The sequence below is a fragment of the Balaenoptera borealis genome (assembly GCF_965194805.1).
Source record: "Balaenoptera borealis genome assembly, chromosome: 2".
Classification (NCBI taxonomy): Eukaryota; Metazoa; Chordata; class Mammalia; order Artiodactyla; family Balaenopteridae; genus Balaenoptera; species Balaenoptera borealis.
Window position 1 is genome coordinate 125500735 of NC_138867.1, and position 13841 is coordinate 125514575.

Sequence of the window (13841 nt, forward strand, 5' to 3'; positions counted from 1 at the left end):
ATATTAGAGATGATGTTCTAGAACTATGGAATGTTAGAGATGGTGTTCTAGAACTATGAAATGTTAGAGATGGTGTTCTAGAACTATGAAATGTTAGAGATAATGTTCTAGAACTATGGAATATTAGAGGTGGTGTTCTAGAACGATGGAATGTTAGAGATGATGTTCTAGAACGATGAAATGTTAGAGATGATGTTCTAGAACGATGGAATATTAGAGATGATGTTCTAGAACTATGGAACGTTAGAGATGATGTTCTAGAACTATGTAATGTTAGAGATGATGTTCTAGAACTATGAAATGCAGCACAATCTAGCTGCTCCATATGTGTAGAAACTGAAAACCTGACTCCTCCAGTATTCACACCTAAGGAAGCACAGCCCAGAATTCTGGATTTTGCCTTTCACTATGACCTTAAGGCCATGGAGAGTCCCTGCACCTCTTTTTTTCAGCACTCTGCCTTCTTACCCCTCCACATCTTTGTCCTGTTCCGCATACCCAAGCAGCAGGTGGATGGTCCAAGGCCCATATCCCCGGACAGGAAGGTTAACAGACAGCTCTGAACTCTTGCAGCCAGAAGCAACTTCTGCCTCAGGGGAGAATCAAGGGGCCTTCCAGTCACCTCTCAGACCCACAACAGCTTAGCAGCCACAGGCTAGCTGGTTCCCGGGATAGGTTCTCGTAAGTCTTGTGGGCTCTGAAGTCCTGCATGCAGAGTACTCTGTTGTCCAGGTCATGGGAAGTGTCCTATCTTGTTCTCAGCATCCACCGATCACAGGGCAGGATCTAGACCTTCCATTCTGAGGAATGCCAGCCTTAAGGATGCAACCTCATTCCTGCAGGCTGCTTTGGCCCTTTCATCCCATTTCCTGCTCATGGTTGGTGTTCTCCTTGTGATAGCTTGATGGTAGCGGAGTTGATTCCAGAAAGTTCTTCAAAACCAGAGGGACCTTGTTATTCCTATTCAGTGTTCTCATTCCCCACCTGGTGGATGTGATTCGGCCCTGAATACCTCCAGTCCGCAGAGGTGTGAAAGTCAATGTGTGAATTGCACTAACTTAAAAAACAAAAACAAAAAAAACTGCTTCATCCCTTTTAGAGCCCTGCAGGCTGAGATCATTTTAAGCACTGACCCTGCCCTTTACACCCAAGCTAATCCTAAGCAGAGCTCAGCTGCTGCCATGGTCATGAGCAGGGAGAGGTGTTTCACCAGTCCTGAGTTCAAGCCACAAAATGCGACTATGGGCAAAAGCTTCTTAATCATCAAACCTTGAACGTCAAACTGAAATAATTCCTTATACGCTCAGAGTAGCTTCTGACGTGGTTTCTGAGCTACTGTGTTAAAAGCTATTATCACTCTGAGCTCCTGTATGGACGGCCTTGTTCTGCCAAACCAAGGGGGGTTCATCACACAGAAAAGCAATTCACCAGAAACTACCATCCCCTGATCCTCTTCCGCACCTGCCCCAGCCTACACACAGATACTGTGCTGAGAAAACATTCGTGCCCTGCAGGCTTGAGAACGGTGCCGTGGCCACCTGCCGTGTTTATCTGCCTAGCTTCCATGCCCTCCTCTTCTGGGATCACAAATTGATTTTCTTCGAGTTACGGAGAGTCCACGTGGTTCAGGTGGCTCAGGGGCCGGGTGTGTTACCAGGTGTGGCCAATCAGTCCAGCCTCCAGGCCACAGTGCCGAGGTCAATGGTGAGCACGTGACCAAGCCGGACCAATCAGAATCAGTCTCCTTGGCTGGCACTACGGAGAGAACCTCTCTCCCCCTGAAATCTCTTAAGCAGGTAAAAAAATGCAAACTTGGAGGCGCTGATGGTCAGTTTTGCTCCCACCCGGAAAGAGCTTTCCTAAGAATGAAGCACTTACTAAAGGCAAGCAGGGCTAAGAGATGGAGAGAAACAATATTCTCGATCCAGCTATGCTCCAATCTACCCAAATCTATCCCTGAAGTTTTCAGTTACACCAGACTTTAAAAAACCCTTTCCAAAAATTTTTCTTTGCCTATACACGTCTAACATTTGCAATGAAAAATGCCCTGCATAAATTCTAATTGGATCCAGGAGTGTTTCCCCAAAAGGGTTTAGTAGAACAGGTTTCGCAGAGCGTAAAAGATGATATAGAAGGTGGACAAATTTTCAAAGACATAAAATTTCTCAGAGACTTTAACTTGACGATATGTACTTTAAATCTCTCAGATTATTATACTAAACAATCCTTTCCCCACACTCATTAGACACCTTGGGAACAGTCTGCTAAAGAATATACTTTGAAACATGCTTTGTTTGAATTTTCTCCAAGTCCAAGCTTTTAGAAAGAAGCAGAAAATGCTTTAAGGGGATGACCTAAACAAACAAGCAAAAAACCCAAAACAAACAAAACTTTTCAGGATCTGTTCTGTACTCAACTAGATTTATCCCAAATGGCCTTGTACATTAATGCTAAATTTGATGAACATTAAAAAAAATTAGTTATTCCCCAAAGTTTTAATAATGGTCATCTAACTCTGTGGCCAAAACAAAACCTCCAGCTCAACTGAAAAGAGAGAAACTCCCAAATTTTCTCAGGGTTTACATCAGATGTGCCCTCTTACTAACCCTGTCAGTTCTATGGTGCAGTTGTCACACTTTAGGTCGACCGGCAATGACACACACAGAAGAAGGCTACACAACGACAGCTGTGATTTTATAGTTATTTTAATAACCAGGTTTACATTAACAGTCACTTGATGAACTTTTTTTTCTTAATCTCAGCTAAACTCAAAACACAGTTTTCTTCACGGTTCAAAGCAAACAGCTCTTTGCGTTCCAGAGCTGCCTCACAGCTACCACAGATCACAGGGAGATTTACTGTCTGTCCATAGTCACCAGACACAACTGAACACACCCACACACCATTTCCAAAGAGGGAACTTACAAGGGATGCTGGCTGCTCAGGACAGCCCATGTGTACACTGGGACTCGAGCTGGAGTTTTCCAGGGGAGAAGGCCTGGGAAGCTGTGGCAGGAAGATGCTGGGAAGATTTCTCAGGGGGAGCCCAAGTGCAGGCTTGGGATTGAGGCCTGTGGAGCAGAGCATGACTCTCTGCGTGGAATCATGAAGAAAAAGGCCATAGGATGACTGGACTTTGAAGAAACCCGTTCTCGGGATAACTACAACACCGCCATCTTTAGAAAACTTAGAGGAAATATCTCTAGTGGGGCAGCTGATTTAACAGTTCTACTAATACCTTCTCAACTACCCAAGATGGTGGGCGGCCCAGCGAGAAGCCCAGGTGACTGCCATCCCCCCCCTTGGAGAGGGGCCAGGCCAAGAGATGAGACAGCAAAGGAAAGCTTGGGGGAGACGGAGGACCCGGCATGGCCTCCCACACACGGATGAGATGCCAGAGAATTCTGAGAGGGCTGTGACTCACCTCCATGTTCTCTTCCTAAACCCTTAGGACAGGGCTGTTTAACGGGTCTCACAGAACAGGGCACGTTTGAATATAAATTTTAACTTAAGTAACAAGGCATCAGAAATCAAAGTCAAGAATATGGTGGGAGTTTTCTTGGAATTCTCAGAACTTTCTATGCTTGGAAAGTTACTAATAGTACATGAAGACAGGGAGACTTCCTCAGATACTGTTGTTGCCCATCGTGAAGGCATATAGGGGTTGTTCCTACAGCATAGGAAACTTGTGTAGAATATAAAGTTCTGGTTGAGTGTTTCATTCAGAAGTCCCAAGTGCAACCAACTTGGCCATGAAAGATTTATTTTTCAAAGCACAGAGAGGTCATGGGGAGGATGAGTTGGACTCAGGCCGGGTAAGAGCAGCAGAGGGCACACAAGTGGATGCTCGGACTAGAGTCATATACGTGTCTTTTCCTCCGTCTGGTGGTTATAGCTGGTACTGCAACGTATCCTAAAGCCCAGCCCAGCCAATGAGGCATATATACAGATGCTTCAGATCTGACTTGCTCCTCTGCTTGCAAAACTGTCACTCTGAGTTCTGCTGTACCACAGGCCCCCAAATCTTTGAGTTATAAATCAAGAGCTACATCCTCCCCTTCACTTAAGTTTCCCTTAAAATAAAGGCACCATGAAAAAGCCTTAAAAACAGCAAGACTCCTTTTATGAAGGGAAATCATCTTTTTCATGATTAGAACAGAAAGTAGCTTGCTAGGGAAATCCTCTCCCTTGGCTATTTCCAAATTCCTTTTTAGCCACGTGTCCCCTTTTCTCTGGTCTTATTAAAAACCTGCAGAGATAATGGCTTCTCCTAAGCACCTGAAAGGTGCTCGAGGCCTGCTCTTTTCTTGAAAGTATTTAGTACACAGACTTGCGGGATCTACCAGCTGGATCCCCTGAGCACCGAAGTCTGATCCCAGGTTGAATCTATTTTTCCTGCATATGGGCCTCTTGATTCTACAGATTCTCACTGGGCTCACAGAACTTGCTCCAAAGCTGAATTTGCAGAAGTGGCATGATAGGGAATTGGACATTCATGTCTGACAGACAGGGTGGATGCCAATGCTTTATGCTAATTTCCTTTACGTGTCATGTCACTTCCACTCACTGGGAGATTCTGGTACTAAAACAAAAAGTTCCCCTGAAGGATATGCTAACGGAAGGGGAAAGCGATGGTTCAGAATCGACAAAGAGAACCACGGCCACAGAACGTGCTCCTTCTGTTCCAGACTGGCTTTCCCACATCCCTGCTGGCCTCCCATAGGAGCTGAGATTCCCTATTAGTAATAAAAGCTAGGGAACATCTAAGCAAACAAATTTTCAACAATAACGACAAAAAAATCATATTCAATCATGGATGTGCCTGGATCTTAGGAGATCAAGAGAATCACTCACCCCTGGCAAGAGAAGCCCATCTCAGCTCCAGTCCTAAGTCGAGAAGCCCCCTGCTTGCCTCGGTTTGCAAAGAGCGGTGAGAGGTGAGCTCCAACGCGTGTTTAGAGAGAGGCGCTATTTAAGCGTGGCTGCCCTCCCCCCAGGGCCTGTGCTGCGCTCCCAGCTGCTGCCTTTTAAGAGCACCAAAGAGGCAGGGAGGGCAAGAGGAAGAGAGAGGTCTTTTCCTCTCTCCCCTCTTCCTTCCCAACCCAGGAAAGAGAAGAATTTGAAAGCAACAGTGAGAAAGAGGCCCGACCAAACACTGGCACGACCAAGCAGGTGGAAGCAATGGTTGGGTTTTGGTGTCTTAATAAAATGTTCCAAGGGATAAAATCTACTAGGAGGGGATGTGACAAAGTCCGGAACCCGAAGACTGCCTGCCTTCTTTGCAGACCCGAGGGGACCGTGATGGCGTGACAGCTGCCCCGAGTGGCCATCTTCCGTGGAAATCAATGTACTTCATCAACACAATACACAAGAGCCCTTATGCTCACCCACCCGCCTCCCCCGTACACACCCAACCCCAGTCCCTCTGAGCCCTCTGCCTTACTCTGGGCTCCCACCACCCACTCAACCCAAATAACCGGCGTCCCTTTCGTTCATTTTCCTGATGTCCCAGCTTTGTATGTCCCCTTGTCGTAAGATGCAGCACTACACACGCGCTCAACACTATATAGCGGATGCTTTTACCTTAGTGGCCTGTCTGATTGCATGCATGTAAATGGGGGGGTAGGGGCGTCCAACAAATCAAGGCTATGCATAAACAGAAAACAAAGCAATATTCGTAAAGCTAGGCAAGCGAGCGTTAACATTGGAGAAACATAAGGCTTGAGGCTTATTGATTCTTTAGATCGAAACTGTTTGGATTCACTTTCCTTCTTAAATATCGGTGTACCATTTTGGCTTCAAAAGAATCGCTTCTTGCTTCTGCCCCTCTCTTTAGGGGAGGGGTCGCTTAACTCAGGGAGGTGATGTTAGAACGGCCTCCAGGGGGCGCCACGATGCGCTTGCTGGCCGAGCGGACCCCCTCATCCACTTGGGTGCCTGCAGGTGGCAATAAGTTCCCAGGGATTAAAAAGGGAGAGAGACAGGGGGGTGTGGACAAGAGAGAAAATGGATTAATTTGAAGAGTGTAAGATATTAAATGCCTTCCTCATCTCCCAAGAAACTTCCATTCCAGTCTGTCACAGCTATTCCAGGCTTTTCATACCCACCATCCTGAAAACAAGCCTTTGCCAGGAAAAGCCAGGGTCTTACTGGATTTCATCGGACCCTCGGCATCATAACAATGATAATAAAAAGAACAACGGGAATGACATGAAAAATAGCTGCTCACATTCATTGTGACAAGCAACATTTGAAATACTCGTCAGATCATTTCATTCAGTCCTCACCACTATCCTTGAGGCAGGTACTGTTATTACCTCATTTTACAGAGGAGGTGACTGAGGCTGTGGGAGGTTAGGCAACTTGCCCAGTGTCTCACAACTTGCAGTGGTGATAGTCTGGCCTGGGGCCGCAGCTAAAAGGAAACACTGATATGATATGCACTCATGTCCTTTCAGAAAGGAGCCAAAAAAACTTTACTGGTGACGGTGGCCAGGGAGCAATGAAAAATGGCAAAAACACTGAAAAATTTCTGGCAACTAGCATATGTGATCTCTGAAAACGTCACCTTAACTTTTAGCACTTTTCCTTTGTTTTCCTCCCCTATGGCCCCGTTATGTCTTTTCCTCCCTATCTTCCTGTTTCTCCCACTTCTTCCTCCTCTCCCTTCCCCACACACTGTCCCTTTACATGTCTCTTTCCTTTTTTGTCATGTCATTTCCCTCACTTTAAAATTTTCAACATAGTAATGCAAGTCTACACTTATTTTTCCCCATTTTAAGACTACTGGTTATTGAGCCATTGAATATTTTCTATGAATATCATAGTTCTTAAAGATTCATGATACAGCTAAGCCATGGTAAATGTTCAGTTAATTGCTAGCATTATTATCATGACAAGGAAGGGGAGAACAGAATTAAAATCCTAGATTAGAAGAAGCTACTGCAATTTGAGCGTAAAAATAATCTGAGCTATCTAGTAACCTGGGCAAACAAAGGAAACAAAGCATACTGCAGGACTCTCTGTCTAACGCAGAAAATCACGCTCAATTCATAAGGAAACCATCCCGGCCCCGCCCCGCCCCCGGCCCCGCCAGGTGTGATCTCTAAGCAGAATTGGCCATCACTTAAACCTGATCTTTAACCTGGCTGGGCCTTGGCTTCCTTTCCCACCAGGACTTCTCTTTGGTTCAGCAAACCTCCCAGCCTGAGGCCCAGTGGCCGTCTCCCTAGAAGGCAATCTGGGTTAGCTCCCGGCATCACCGCTAACCTCGCAGCGCTGAGCTTCCCCTCCCCCTTCCGTCCTCCCCGTTTCACTACCTTCACCATCAGCTTCTCCGACTCACCTGACAGGCTAAATCCGGACTGATGGAGGTTCCTCACAGGCGGGTTGGGCCGCGTGGGAGAGCCCCGGGTGGAGCCGGCGGGGGTGCCCCCCTTGGGCGTGGTGGTCAGGTCGCACACCGGCCCGTCATACATGCCCCTGGAAACTGCGTGCAGGTCCGCCATCTGCAGCAGAGAAAGCGGGCACCAACGTTTATTCCCTCAACAGTTAAGGGTGTGTTCTAGGCAGCACAGAGGAGGCAGTGAATTAAGTGTGTGTAGTGAGAGCCAGAAAGTAATAATCATGCTATTTTTACTAGGGATGCAACGCACAACATGATAAAGATATTTAACCCTGCTGTACGCTACAAATCAAATCCTAAGAGTTTTCATCACACGGAAAAAAATCTTTTTTCTATTTCTTTAATTTTGTATCTATATGAGATGATCGTGTCCACTAAACTTATTGTGGTCATCATTCCATGGTGTGTGCAAGTCAAACCATTATGCTGTACACCTCAAACTTATGTGTGTGCTGCACAAGTCAATTACATCTCAATAAAACTGGAAAAAAAATTAAAAGGTTATTTTAAGGAAAGGAGAAGCAGTATAAAATAAATAATGTGGGGTGTTGTGATAGAGTGACCATGGAGGTGGCGGGTGAAGGCCTCTCTAAATAGATGAGCTTCTATCTTAAGGACCAAAGGAGCTTGTTGGTGGGGCCAGGGTGGAGGGAGGGAGGGAGGGAGGAGGCTGGGGGAGGCGTGGATGGCAGTGTTCTCAGCAGAGGAAACTGACAGTGGGAACGTCATCAAACAGAACCACCACCCATGCGGCCGGAGCAGAGCGGGTGGGAAGGGTAGCAGTTTGAGATAAGGTCGTAAGTGCTGGCAAGGACCGCATGGGAGCTCCATCCTCACGCTCCTCAGCACAGATCAAAAGCGGCAGCCTTGAAATGACTGTCCTCGTTCAGTGGGTCTGACCCCCCGCCCCCCGCCTCTGGCTGTGGTCCCACGGCACTTGCCCTGGGACCGTGGAACCCGCCAACAACATCAGCAGAGGCCAGGCGTGGTGGAACCAGAGCTCACGGTCCCATGAAACAGGGCGCCTCCCCCAAAGGTGCTCACAGTCTATTATGCAAACACTGCAAGACCACCCAAGGCAGCAGAATAGCCGGCGCACAACCTCTGCCTGTTTCTTATCATTGCCCAGAGGTGAGGCAATGAGGACACGCCGACAGCTGACATCACAGGACAGCTCGTTGTAAGACTCCAAGGAAGCCGGCCACCGAGGCTTCCCTCTCCTCTGTCAGTGACTCAGGTGCAGGCGCAGAGGCAAAGCTCACCAAATTTGCAGATGTTAATGATTCAGGTGAGATGATGACTATATCTGTACTCCCCCCAAACCTGGACCAATAACTGTATTTCATTAACATCTCTTGGGGTCCAGAGGCTAAGTCACATTCATGGAAATACAAAGCTCATACCTAGGATGTTTGAGTTTCATTCTCTTCTCTATTAGGCCAAAACTGGAGTGTGGAATTTTACTCCATACTAGCTACCTTTAAAATATCACTCATAAAGAGAGCAGAATGGTGAAGGGCTTTAGAGCACTGTCATGAATGAATAGCGGAAGGCTGCAGGGATATTTAGACCAAAGGACAGATGACTTTGGGAACGCTCAGATGGGTTTAACTCATTCTGTGCAGGTGCCTGGAGCAGAACTGAGCTTGGTGGGCTGCAGGAGGTAGACTTGAGCCCAGAAGAACGAAGTTCGTTCTCCTATGGAGGCCATGGATATAGCTGCTGCCACCCACTGGGCTCTGGAAGATATGGATTCTCTCTGGCTTCTACTCAACAACTGCCTCGGTAACCCTACATCTGAAACTACAAGGAACTCCCCAAATATGAGCTCAGTAATTGGACAACCAAGATCATGCTGGGGCTATTTGCACAAAAAAGGTTTCTCAGAATTCTGAATAATTTATTTCAATTTATGTTTATGTCTCCATCATAATTCTAGAATCCTCTGTTTTTGATTTTATAACTGATTGGATTATCTGTTCCCCTTCCAATAAAACATTAAATTTGAAAACAAAAACAGACAAAAAAAAGAAGTTGGTCCTCACAGGCAGGGGTGGGCAGCTGCCTCATGAGATGGGAAGGCCCCCCTGTGTTGCAAACATCCACCCAGAGGCTCGATGACCACTTACTGGGGTCTGGGAGTCAGGCAGGGCACTTACATATTGAGTTTCTGTGATTCTCTAAGAGGTACTGCAGTGGGCACCCATTTCCTGTCTCCAAGTCCCCACCCCAATGTCACCACGAGTGAAGACTCATTCTCCCTGCTGGTGCGGGTGTTGGCAGTAGGAAGGGCTCACTGGAGTCCCACCCAAGAACTGCCCTCAGATGAAGAGAACCGCTAAGCCCAAAGCCCCATCCTCTGCTCCGGGGCGGCCCACATCCCATACTGGTTTGTAGGTTGCGAGGGGGGGTTGGTGCGGAGGGAGTGAATATAAGGCCCAGACCCCTTTCAAGGACCAGCCCAGCTGAGGTCCAGCTGAGGCCTTGGTTACAGCTGCATCCCAGCCTGACTTCTCCTTCTGCCCTGTTCTGCTTCCTTCATTTTGCACAAGGGGTGACCCTGAAAGCAACACCCAGGAGCCTCCTGCGTGAAAATCTCCCCTTCGGAGCCTGTTTCCCAGGCAACGTACTCTGCAGGGAAGTTGGGAACCCCTGGGGTGGGTCCAGGCACAGACGTGGCATGGTTCTGTTTCCTCTGGCCTGGCCCCCAGTGACTTACAAAGGGACCCCCCTTCCTCCTCCTCTCCCCACCATCTTCCCCATCCCATGTGCACAGATGACTTTATCCTGTCTAACAGACGAGGTCAGTACCACGGCTCAAATCCCACAATCCCAGAGCTGGTCAAACCCTGTTGTGAGGAGCCCTAAGGTTTCCCTACAGGAAGGCGACCTGGAAATGAGTGTGGGGATAGGAGAGGGAGCTGAAAAGACAGAGTTCTGGGCCTCACCCCTCCATCAGCTACAGCTACTCTGTCTGTAACGTGTAGGGAGGTAGGTAGACATGTACATAAACATGTACCCATATGGCTGTGTATGCATCTACCTATTTATCTGTGAAATCAGGGACATAAATACGATTTTATATGAACCACAGAACTGGCTAAAAGAGTTATAAACATTTGCCCCAATGGAGCAGCACCAGACAGATGTGGGATGGAACAGGGAGGGGTGGGTGTGGTCTGCTGGTTCTCTTTGCAAGCCTTGAAGAGTAAATTATTAACAAAAAATAGATACAGACTTGATTTTGAATTATTAAAATGTTTACTTACTTTCAGGAAAAGCACTCTAAAAATGGGGGGAAATCGTTTGCAAAAAAGCTTTCTTTAGCCAAGAAAGTTTTTGAAACCCCCTTTTATAGTCCATTAAATCTGTGCAATGGTCCTTCGGGAAGAGATCGTGGCTGTGAATTTCTTTGGGAGGATCTAGAGCACACAGACCCCTCCCCATCTCATGGTTCCTTTCCCTGTGCTGAAGGGGACACAGAGCCCATCCACCCCCACCTCTGGGCTTTGCCTGCTTCTCACCTTCCTCCGGGCTTTAATGCGCTTGTAGACATAGTCCGAGAAGGGGCTGCAGGGAATGAAGCGGCCAGTCCCCTGGGTCACGTGCAGGTTGCCATCTTCCAGCATGATCTTGCCCTGGCAGATGACCACCAGAGGAGCCCCGCGCAGCTCCATCCCTTCAAAGATGTTGTACTCTGCGGCCTAGAGACAGGGGCGAGGGACAAAGCCTTGGTTATGGGTGCAGTAAGGACAGAACGAGGAACGCGGTTCTCCTGTGCTTGGGATCCTGCCTTCAGCATCACTAGGAACTGATTCACCAGGTAAGCCAGGAACAGCTTACAAAGCATCGGCAAGCCTTTAGTGGGTGGAGGCCTCGGGAGACAGATGCTTGCTAAGAGTGGGCTTCCTAGTGAAGAGGAGCATCCAATCTTAAGTAAGGTCCTCCCTCATGTAGAAGAATATTTTTGTCACTGGCAGTGTTCGAAGAGAAGGTGGATAACTACCAGAGATGGTGTATTTGCCACCTTGTACTGGGTAGATGGGTTACACGACCCTTAAATCCCCACTAGCTCGAAATTAAACAATGTAATATGACACAATGTTGAAGCAAATGCCACTACCACCCAAAATGGGCTTCTTCCCTACCTCCTTCATTTATTCAATAAGTGCAAGGCATTATTGAAAAGTGGTTAAGGATATCAGTTTGGAGTCAAGTTATCTGGGTTTGAATCCTAGCTTCACCATTTACTTGCTGCATAAATTATTTAATCTCTCTGCATCTCCACTTCCTTAATAATAGTGCCTACCTGAAGAAGACTGTTACAAAGATTCAACAAATTAAAAGCACAGTGCCCGAAACATAAGTGCTTGAAAAATACCCTTTTTACTAACAAGCACTGTATTTTTAAAACCCTTTCTGTTAGGTACCGGGCTTTAACTATCATCTTTCACATGGAACTCCTCATGAGGAAGTCATCAGAGCTGTTCACCAATTTTTTTCCCGTTCTTTCTCCTTCTAGGCACAAGGTATCCTTGTACTTCCTGACCTCCTGGAGTAAAGTATGGCCTCCGGCCTGGCTCTGGCCAGTGCAGGGTGAGAGGAAGTGATATCTTGGAAAAGCTTTCAGAGCCACGTCCTGGTCCCCGGCCTCAGCAATCATAGCACGTGTAGAGTTGGTGCCTCTACCAGCCCCCAACCCTGAGTGACTGTGATGGGCAGAGCCTCTCTCCTCTGCTGGCCCATTTTGGAAAGCAGGAGTGAGAAAGAAACTGTTGAGGTTTTAAGTCCCTGGGAATTGGGGATGGTGTGTTATTGCAACACGTCCCTGTCTGACTATCCTGGTTCACCACAAACACACGTCTCTCACAACCACGTTCCCTGCCCACATTCCCCACTCTGCTCCACTCCCACCTGCTCAGGTCTTACCGACTGGTGGTTCTTGGCAGAGACGATCTTGACAGCATCTGGATCCCAGATCACCAGGTCGCTGTCAGAGCCCACAGATATTCTTCCCTTGCGGGGATACAGGTTGAAGATCTTGGCAGCATTTGTGCTTGTCACGGCCACGAACTGGTTTTCATCCATCTTCCCCGTGGCCTGTTGAGACATACACACACAAAATGGTGCATCTAGGGCTTCTAAGCTCAGAGCAGGGGGACCACAAAGGCCCACATATACAAAGAGGGACCTCTGAGGTGGTGAGCACAGAAGTCCACCCAGCAAGCTACAGAATCAGCGGGGCTGTCACCATCACCCAGGGAAAATGGTTAAATGCATGGCTTAGGATGGAAGTGATGAAGAAGAACTACAATCCTGCAGCCTGTGGAACAAAAACCACATTCACAGAAAGACAGACAAAATGAAAAGGCAGAGGACTATGGACCAGATGAAGGAACAAGATAAAACCCCAGAAAAATAACTAAATGAAGTGGAGATAGGCAACCTTCCAGAAAAAGAATTCAGAATAATGATAGTGAAGATGATCCAGGACCTCGGAAAAACAATGGAGACAAAGATCAAGAAGACGCAAGAAATGTTTAACAAAGATCTAGAAGAATTAAAGAACAAACAAACAGAGATGAACAATACACTAACTGAAATGAAAACTACACTAGAAGGAATCAATAGCAGAATAACTGAGGCAGAAGAACGGAGAAGTGACCTGGAAGACAGAATGGCGGAATTCACTGCCGCAGAACAGAAGAAAGAAAAAAGAATGAAAAGAAATGAAGACAGCCTGAGAGACCTCTGGGAAACATTAAATGCACAAACACTCACATTATAGGGGTCCCAGAAAGAGAAGAGAGAGAGAAAGGACCTGAGAAAATATTTGAAGAGATTATGGTCGAAAACTTCCCTAACATGGGAAAGGAAAGAGCCACCCAAGTCCAGGAAGCACAGAGAGTCCCAGGCAGGATAAACCCAAGGAGAAACATGCCACGCCACATAGTAATCAAACTGACAAAAATTAAAGACAAAGAAAAATAATTAAAAGCAACAAGGGGAAAACAACAAATACAAGGGAACATACAAGGGAACTCCCATAAGGTTAACAGCTGATTTCTCAGAAGAAACTCTACAAGCCAGAAGCACAATATATTTAAAGTGATGAAAGGGGAAAACCTACAACCAAGATTACTCTAACCGTCAAGGATCTCATTCAGATTTGATGGAGAAATCAAAAGTTTTACAGACAAGCAAGAGCTAAGAGAATTCAGCACCACCAAACCAGCTCTACAACAAATGCTAAAGGAACTTCTCTAAGTGGGAAACACAAGAGAAGAAAAGGACCTACAAAAACAAACCCAAAACAATTAAGAAAATGGTCATAGGAACATACATATTGATAATTACCTTAAATGTGAATGGATTAAATGCTCCAACCAAAAGACACAGGCTCGCTGAATGGATACAAAAGCAAGACCCATATATA

General features: G+C 46.8%; 1 protein-coding gene and 1 long non-coding RNA gene across 3 annotated transcripts in view; one reads left to right on the forward strand and one right to left on the reverse strand.

Annotated features, from left to right (window-relative positions):
- LOC309624596 overlaps positions 1-13841 on the forward strand; it is a 467785-nt gene that overhangs the window by 159792 nt on the left and 294152 nt on the right. The window lies entirely within an intron of this gene.
- DPYSL3 (dihydropyrimidinase like 3) overlaps positions 2688-13841 on the reverse strand; it is a 114484-nt gene continuing 103330 nt past the window's right edge. For both annotated transcript variants that reach the window (XM_082382708.1, XM_082382709.1), the window contains exons 11-14: positions 12335-12505; positions 10930-11109; positions 7346-7508; positions 2688-5937 (exon numbers count right to left, since the gene is read on the reverse strand). In XM_082382708.1, coding sequence (XP_082238834.1) covers positions 5849-5937; positions 7346-7508; positions 10930-11109; positions 12335-12505 — 603 coding nt within the window. In that variant the 3' untranslated portion in view covers positions 2688-5848. The remainder of the gene's footprint in view (positions 5938-7345; positions 7509-10929; positions 11110-12334; positions 12506-13841) is intronic.